This window comes from Akebia trifoliata, chromosome 12, assembly GCF_017979445.1.
Source record: "Akebia trifoliata isolate Shusen 1 chromosome 12, ASM1797944v1, whole genome shotgun sequence".
Lineage (NCBI taxonomy): Eukaryota > Viridiplantae > Streptophyta > Magnoliopsida > Ranunculales > Lardizabalaceae > Akebia > Akebia trifoliata.
The window spans coordinates 35,492,817-35,501,992 of NC_141386.1; the positions used below are offsets into that span (position 1 = coordinate 35,492,817).

Below are 9,176 nucleotides of genomic sequence, written 5' to 3' on the forward strand. Positions count from 1 at the left end.
GACATGGCAATGCACAAAATCATAAAACTTTTTCTTTGGGATACACAAGAAAAAAAGATATATGATTTTGTGCATGTGCCCACGTCAAGAATGCCAATTTTGTGAGTTAGTTTATCATTTGTCAAATTGAGATTTTGGACAGAATTAAATAAAAGGAAGTGATTCACTCTGTGATTATCATTTGATGAAAAAATTTCACATGCTTTTTGTATGCATTGAACCTAAATGTCAACAAAATCAAATGATTCTAATTTCTAACCATCCTATACACAATTAGGGAAAAATAAACAAGTCTCTTATATACATGTATAAATGACTGCGATATAGAATAATGTATCGTTCCTATAACAATGAATAATGTCTACATGACACCTTTTGATTGAAGATGAAACACATTGGACAACATGTTATATAAAAAACGATTTATTTAAGAGTCTGATGTGTTTTAAATTTCAACTAAAATGTGCCATGTAGTCACCATTTTGGATCTTGATCCTATATAAATAGCAGTAACGCTGAAGTAATATCGTGGGGGACATTGGTGTGCACAGAATTATAAATGCTTTGATCGAGATCTCACTCATATCTCGAAGAAAAGATATGATTCTAATGCACATCCACGTCAAACCCCCCCCCCCCCCCCGCGACAAAAAATATAAATATGGTGATTCACATGGGTGGATTTTTAATCTCAAAATTGGAATAAATGTTGCACTTGTATCATGAAATGCTGAAGTAACCTCTAGATTGTACCACACATCGCACATCATGAGGTGAAAGTGTATGGGAACCATAGATGCTTTTCATTGTGATACGAATACATGTTAAACTGAAGGGCATTATTGTAAATTTAAAAATTAACATTGATTCCGCACAGACAAGTCGGTTATTGACGGCGCAACTACCCTTTCATTTCTCTTTGGTTTTGTATGACTAATTATCTTGAATTTAGCTGAAAATCCATTTTGAGTAGAAGAGAAAGCTGTTTGGGCTCTTTTTCTTCTCTTATTTCAGATTATTTTCTTCTTCTGTGAGAGGAAATGGTGAAGGAGATGAGGTTCAACTGGAACCCATTGCCGCTTCGAAAGCACAGCCATGTATTTCTGAAGTTCGCTGTCTCAATTATTCTAATTGGTCTGGCGTTTCGTCTTTTCTTCTCTCATTCAATTGGAGTTTCGCCCGTTACTGAAGCACCTTTTGTAGAGAGAACGGTAGATTCAGAGACTTCTGTTCCTGCCGACACTCCGGTTTCTTTTCACATTCCTGAAATTGGAGGTCAGGTACCTCGTAAAGGTATGTAATTTTGATTTAATTGAGATGGGTTTCTGGAATTAACTCCTGAAATTACAAATCAAACAAAAAAAAGTTGGGTTTTTGAGAAAAAAATTGCTTTTCTTTTTTAGAAACTGGGTGTTTGAGAAATTAAGTTTTGGGTAGTTTCAGATGATGGGTATCTAAGAAATTGGCTTAATTTGCTATTAAAACATGAATTTCACATGTAAACTCTAACTTTTCTGTGATCTGTACATAAAAAAATGCCTTTTTTAATTCAGAATAATACTAAAGAAACCATGGGTTTAGCTGTAAATGATCTCATACTTCATGTTTGATCTGTTAGTATTAGTGTTTGATGGTTTGCCTACTTATATTTATATACAGAAAAATGTGATCTTTTCACTGGAGATTGGATCCATGATCCATCGGGACCTATTTACACTAATGAGAGCTGTCATGTAGTTGAGGCTCATCAGAATTGTATGAGGAATGGGCGCCCTGATTCAGGGTATCTTTACTGGAGATGGAATCCAAGGGATTGCGAGTTACCTCGGTTTGATGCAGAGAGATTTCTTGATTTGATGAGGAATAAATCGTGTGCGTTCATTGGTGATTCTATTTCTCGCAACCATGTCCAATCATTGCTTTGCATTCTCTCTAAGGTACAAACTATAGTTTCTGTTGCTAAATTTAGGGGTTTGGGTCTTCTAGATTAGGAATTGAGTTAGGTATTTTTTATAGCTATTCTTTGATACTGTCGATAAGAAATTAACAATTTATTTTCCTTGTTTTTTCTGTGGCATTGCTCTTTCTTAAACTTGGGAGGAAGAACCAAGTCAATCCACATAGATCAAGGCCACAGAAGAACACATAACAACTTTACTAGTTTCTACTTTTGTGTTTCTAAGTCTTGCTGTAATACCTCTGAACTCTTTGCAACTTAGAACCTGAGAAATCACATAATTTAAATGCTTTTGTTCTGCTGAAGTCTTTATCCGGTGTAGTTGTCTTCTTGGAATAAATTTTATACCTTTAACTTGGTAATGTACCACCATATTCCTCATGCACCAGTTCAGATCCATGCCTGCATTTTTCATATTCTCTCTGCTTGATTACTGATAAGAAAATTACGCTTTGGATTTCCAAGAAATTTTCTGCATCGAACACCATGTCCTATCCTTGTCTCGAACAAACACCAGCACACTTTTCAAACAAAACTTAGTTTTAATCATATATTTAGTTTCCATTTATTTTTATATATTGGTTATATGATATTTTACCTTGGTGTAGTATTAGTTGATGAGACTGCAGAGGGAGTAAAATCAAAACTAGAATTATGGAGAGAGGTGTTGAGTCTAGGGGCTTTAAAGAAGAATCAGGACCATGTATGTGAAATGTTAATTAAATTTTTCGTAAAAGTTAATGTTTGTTATTATTTACTCGTGGCAACCAGTTTTTTATATCTTCAGTCTATTATACATAAGGATGGAGAGATTGGGGAAGATATTGCCCATAAAATCAAAGCTGGATGGTTAAATTGAATGTATGCCATCGGAGTACTATATGACTGCACAAAAAAGAAAATTATATAGGACAGCAGTAAGATTAGCAGAATGTTAGGCAGTAAGCATCATGTTAATAGAGAGCATGTAATGGAGATGAAGATGTTGGGATGGATGAGTGGAAGAACTAGGAAAGAAAAAATAATAAAGGAATGCATTCAATTTGAAAAAATGTAGTAGTTCTAATAGGAAATACTCTTAAGAGAAAGTCAAATGAAATGATCTATTACCATGTTTTTTCTCTTCTTGAGGAGTATTAGCTTGCATTTTGTGGCTTTTAGCACATCTCATTTTCATTTTCTAATGTCCAAGGGCGAAGGGCCTACTACTTCATGTGGTAACGCTATGCTAGCACCATTTTAATCTCATTCTGTGCTGACAGCTGAACCAGTCAGTGATTTGTCATTGGATTTGGTAGTCATTTCTAGAGCAAGTTCATTAGGTTTCACTGGTTGTTTGTAATCTTCGCTTACTGGTGCTTGCTCACATTAGCATTCATTCGGAGACACAGACTGTTGGGGCTGTTCAGAGAGAGGCCTTAGTAGCCCTATGTTGGTTTTCTGATTGGGTGGTCAAACAATCTTTAGTTTATTAGCTATTCAGAGAACTCTCGTGATTCATTATTGATTTTCCAATTTAGTTAACATTTGAAGGAACTTGATTGTTGCTGTTTTGTCAGGTAGAAGACGCAGTTGAAGTCTATCACGACAAAGAATACAAATCCAAAACATGGCTCTTCCCATCCCATAACTTCACCCTTTCTGTTATTTGGTCACCTTTCCTTGTGAAAGCTGCCACTTTTGAAGACATAAACGGTGTTTCAACATCCGAAATTGAGTTGCATGTTGATGAGCTTGATAAGAAATGGGCAGACCAATATCAAAGCTTGGATTACATGATAATTTCAGGTGGGCAATGGTTTCTAAAAACTGCAATCTATTATGAGAACAACACAATTATGGGCTGCCACTACTGTCCTGGGAAAAATTTGACTGAACTCGGATTTGCGTTTGCTTATCGTAAAGCCCTCCAGAAAGTGTTCAACTTCATAACCACATCTAAGCACAAGGGGCTGATTTTGTTCAGGACCGCCACACCGGATCACTTTGAGAATGGGGAGTGGTTTAGTGGGGGGACATGTCAACGAACCATACCATTTAAAGAGGGCGAGATTAGTTTGAAAGACATCGATAGTATACTACGTAACATCGAGTTAGAGGAATTTAAGAAGGCGGCAGCTGTAGCATCAGAAAAACGGGTGAATCTAAAACTTTTTGACACTACCCATCTTTCATTGCTTCGGCCTGATGGGCATCCGGGGCCTTACAGGCACTTCCACCCATTCGCGGAGAATAAGAACACCAAAGTTCAGAATGACTGTCTGCATTGGTGCTTGCCTGGGCCAATCGACTCTTGGAATGATTTGGTGATGGAGATGACGGTAAATGGTTGAAATATTTGGTTAAGAACTTTTATGATGTCGCAACATATATTTATCACCGTAAATTCTCTGGGCCCTCTAAGAATCTCAAATCTCAACTGTTTCTGAAAATTTGGAGGATGAGGGAGCTCCTTACTTTGAATATCGCTGGGCGGTAATCCCATTGATTTATTTGTATCAGCTGCGATTGTTCTCTGTAATGTCTTTGGGATAAATGTAGATTTGCAATTTTGGAGCTGGAGTTAATTGTGGTCTAGAGTATCTTTGGTTCCAAAGTCGAGTCAAGAAATGAAGAATGAATTCTTAATAAAAATGGTCTATATTTTGAATGTTACAAAGATGATGAAGATCAGCATTCATTTCGGACATGTAGTGTTGCTGCAGAGTTTGGGTTCCTATCATTCCAAAGTCGTAACCTCATCATAAACAAAGCATTATCCCGAGGATTTGTAATTGGCTAAATGAATCTTGTTCCTCCATTCCTTTAGTGATTTTTATTGAAAAAACCTTGAATGGTTCGAAATTATCTGAGTCCACCTGTTCGAACCAATTAATTCGGCCGGGTTGGATCTAGATATAGATTTGTTAAAAATAAATGGTTTGGATATAGTTATAGTTAATGGGAACCGAGTAAAAAATTCGGATATGATTATACTCTGTATCCGACCCTAACCCAACCCGTTTAACCCTTAACTAGACCTTCAGATTTTGGTATCTGGCCCACAAACTTCCCCAACTGGGATTCGCAGTTAGCTGTCCAACTTACTCAGAAAAGCAAAGGGGCCTGATCCACGGCCCTTTTAAACTGACACAAGAGGCTCCTCTTTAGGATGAAGGGTATTTCTGTCATTGACTTCCAACGGTCGATGTTAGTTTGAAATTCAAACAAGGCTTGATTAGACGAATTAATTGCCCGATGTTCAAATTTACAAAACTACCATTACCGGATCTCAAATCCTTTTTAAATCTACTAAAAAACCTTTTGAATTTGAAAAATGTAACCGTTGAACTTCCCTCCCTTCCTTAAAAACCCTTCAACTACCATTCACTTCACATCTACCATTCCCTTCACATCTCTCTCTCTCTCTCTCTCTGTGATTTGCAATGGCGGATACTGTGGCCGAGATGCCCAACGATGTGAAGCCTGCTCATGCAAAGAAAGGAAGGAGCAGAAGGGCATTGAAGCCTAAGAACCCATCTGGAAATGAAGCCAACATCTTGGCTGGAAAGCTTTCTCAGCCCTCCTCTTCTCCATTACCAGATATGAGAGGAGATATTGGAAAAGAAAACCAAGAAATCCTCCACTCACCCAAGATAACAAAAGACGCTTTGAAGACGAAAGATTCCAAGAAATCTTTCGAGAAAGAGTTACAAGAAATGCAAGGAAAACTCGAGCAGCTACGACTTGAGAAGGAGAAGACGGAGGACCTCTTAAAGACTAGAGATGAGATGCTGAAACAAAAAGAGGAAGAAATTGAAACCCGTGGCAGAGAACAAGAGAAACTTCAGTTGGAGCTGAAGAAGTTGCAGAAATTGAAGGAATTCAAACCCACAATGGTTTGTTTCATTGATTCACCTTCCCTTATTCATTCTTGATTTTAATTGTTTCGTTTTGATCATTTTAGTCATGTTTTGTAGAGCTTTTCCCTTGTTCAATCTCTGAGAGAGAAAGAGCAAGAAAAGAAAGAGAAGAACAATAAGAAAGATAAGAAGGCGTGCCCAGAAAAGAAGAAGCCCTCTCCCGCGTATGTCCTGTGGTGTAAAGATCACTGGAACGAGGTAATTGATAAAGGGTTTCAGTCTTTATTGATTTTATATTTTGATTTATAACCCCTCAAGGCCTAAAAACCGATCTTTCGGGGATCTTGTTGTAGGTCAAGCAAGAGAACCCGGAAGCTGAGTTCAAAGAAATCTCAAACATATTGGGAACAAAATGGAAGAACGTAAGCGCCGAAGAGAAGAAACCTTATGAAGAAAAATACCAGGCTGAGAAAGAAGTGTATCTAAAGGTTGTTGGGAAGGAGAAGCGTGAGAATGAAGCGATGAAGCTTCTCGATGAGGAGCAAAAACAGAAGACAGCGATGGAGTTGCTTGAACAGTATCTACAATTCAAACAGGTTAGAACTTAGAAAAAAACTATTTCAAAATTTTGTAAGAACTTTTGTTGGCTTTTAATTTTGTGATTCCAATATAATTTTTTCTCACAGGAAGCTGATAAAGAAGAGAACAAGAAGACCAAGTAAAGCTCACCATGATTCCAAATCCTTCTTAGCCCTTCCTTTCAAACATGACTGAATTTTTTTAAAATGTTCATACAGGAAAGAACGGGATCCGCTAAAACCGAAGAAGCCTTTATCAGCATTCTTTGTGTTCTCGAGGGAGAGGAGGGAAGTTCTGTTTGCGGAGACCAAGAATATTTTGGAGGTAACAGACACAAATTCTAATATTTTTGTTTTGGGTCTTGATCAATTTTTTATTTTATTTTTATATTGGGATTGTTCTCATGTTTTTGTTCTTGGCAGATTGCTAAGATAGCTGGAGGGGAATGGAAGAACATGAATGAAGAACAGAGAAGACCTTACGAAGAGGTTCGTATACTCATCTTCTATGTTCTTGTGATGAATATCAAGAGGTTTTATTGGTTAATTTTGATTCTTCTCTTGTTTCTTGCAGATTGCAAAGAAACAAAATGAAGAGTATATGAGAGAAATGGAAATCTACAAACAGAAGAAGGCCGAAGAATCTGCAATCCACCGACAAGAAGAGGAGGAACATATCAAAATTCAGAAACAAGAAGCCCTTCAATTGCTAAAGAAAAAGGAGAAAACAGAAAATATAATCAAGGTTTGTTCACTCAATTCCATGGGTGCACATAGTAATTTCTGCAAAACTATATATATGGCTAACTGTGTGTCTTACTTCCGAATGTATAGAAAGTAAAAGAGACCCAACAAAAGAAAAAGAAGCAGAAGGAAGAAAAGGATCCTAACAAGCCAAAGAAGCCTGCCACATCATTTCTTCTCTTTAGGTAAGTAGATAGATCAATCAAATATGTAAAAAAGTGTTTATTTCGCTATCGATATATAATCATGTAAATCACATTTTGTTAATGCAGCAAAGAGACAAGGAAGAACCTACAGCAGGAAAGACCAGGAATCAACAATTCTACACTCAATGCTCTGATTTCAGTGAAATGGAAGGTATATATATATATATATATATATATAATAAGATTCTGAATTCTGATAATGTTTCTAACATATATTCCAATCTCTCTCTCTCTGTCCAAACCAAAATGTTAGATGAATTGTTATTGAGTTCTGGCTTCAACTCCTTTTGGTTTGATCTTGTAGGAATTGAATGAAGCAGAGAAGAAAATCTGGAACGATGAAGCGGCACAAGCCATGGAGGCATACAAAAAAGAATTGGAGGAATATAACAAATCTGTTGCGGCGGCGGTGAATGTTAACTAACAACCATGAACAGCAAGATTCTGATAATGTTCAAGTGGTTCTGTTGAACAAGTGCATCTTTTTCGTAGGCATTTCAATGTTTACCAAGCCCCCCCTCAATATGGGATTGGGATTGGTCCTTTAGTTGTTTTCTTTTTTTGGGACGAAAAAATGTTGGTTTGCAAGTGTTGCTTTTGGTTTCAGAAACTTGACTTTATTCAACTAAAATTTTTAAGACTATTGGGACAAATTTGATGAGAGAGCACATAATTAGGCAACCGAGCTTAATGTGAAGCATAGCTAATGCAAATTTCATGATAGATGATCGTCATTAAAGGGCGTGGTGCACATGCGCATACACACACATTAAGCGCATTCTCAATAAGAGCAAAGTGTGAAAAAACGAATTAGCAAAGTGACAAAAAAAGAGCATAAGGATTTAAGTGGTTCAGCAGTATGCGTAGTCCACAAAATATAACAAGAACAATCACTATTTTCTCATAAGTTTTAACAATCTTATAACATGGGGAGTTACACCATTATCCTTTCGTACCCACCCTTGGCATTTTTTATAACATGGGGAGTTACACAACACATAACACAATTTTATAACAGATTAGAAAAGAAACACCCATAGCACTACTCAATCAATTGGCATTTTTTGTTTCAGTCATATGAAGTAAGTGCATGGTAAGGGTGACTGGATTTGCTCCCTAGGACACATAAAAATGGCTACATTTTAATGCTAGGGGGTGGTTGGTATATGCGGCCTGCCAAAGCATAAAAAAAAAATGTATCTTTTGAGTACACCGTATACAATTCGGCTTTACTTACACCCTATTAAATAGAAAAAAGGGTTGTTTCACACATTGCTGATGTGGAGGTGTGCACATAACCATATATGCAAAAACTTATATCTGAAGGAAAAGCATCTATGATTCCGTACACATCCATGTCAGCAATATGTGAAATAATGTGAATTAATTGATTGTCACTCTAGCATTTTCCATAGGTAAAATGAACCCACCCAATCTCATCCAACCAAACACCTAGGACACTTCTGGGATGAGCCTTGGTGCGCATAAATTGATTACGGTTTTGAAACTTTTTGTTAGACCCCCAAAACAATCCTTCGGTGGGTCAAGGCAAATATGTCCATATCATTATTCAAAACGACTTAAATCGTATTCATTACGGGTCAAGGCAAATATGTCCATATCATCATTCAAAACGACTTAAATCGTATTCATTACGAAACAAGGTGCCCTTTCCGCAAAGCCTACCCATATGAGAAATAACAAACACGCCACACTCATGTTATGCACAACGTAGGGCATAAAATGGGTTGGATTTTATTTGAAATCTGAGTTATCCGATTATGAATTTAGTGGATTCGATTATTTGGAGTATATCCAAATAATAAAAAAAAATGGGTTAGATATGGAT

The 9,176-nt window shown here is 36.8% G+C and overlaps 2 protein-coding genes across 2 annotated transcripts; both read left to right on the forward strand.

Moving 5' to 3' along the window:
* The first annotated feature begins 913 nt into the window (after positions 1-913).
* On the forward strand, positions 914-4,524 carry LOC147389909 (protein trichome birefringence-like 25). The gene is made up of 3 exons (XM_086418234.1): positions 914-1,293; positions 1,660-1,937; positions 3,517-4,524. Exons 1-3 carry the CDS (start codon positions 1,041-1,043, stop codon positions 4,288-4,290), a joined length of 1,305 nt encoding a protein of 434 aa, XP_086274360.1. The 5' UTR covers positions 914-1,040; the 3' UTR covers positions 4,291-4,524.
* A 371-nt stretch (positions 4,525-4,895) lies between these two features.
* LOC147389910 (high mobility group B protein 6-like) lies at positions 4,896-7,980 on the forward strand. Its single transcript, XM_086418233.1, has 10 exons — positions 4,896-5,835; positions 5,917-6,057; positions 6,153-6,395; positions 6,486-6,517; positions 6,597-6,702; positions 6,801-6,866; positions 6,952-7,122; positions 7,212-7,306; positions 7,394-7,478; positions 7,632-7,980. The coding sequence occupies exons 1-10, from the start codon at positions 5,383-5,385 to the stop codon at positions 7,749-7,751; spliced, it is 1,512 nt and encodes a 503-aa protein (XP_086274359.1). The 5' UTR covers positions 4,896-5,382; the 3' UTR covers positions 7,752-7,980.
* The last annotated feature ends 1,196 nt before the right edge of the window (positions 7,981-9,176 follow it).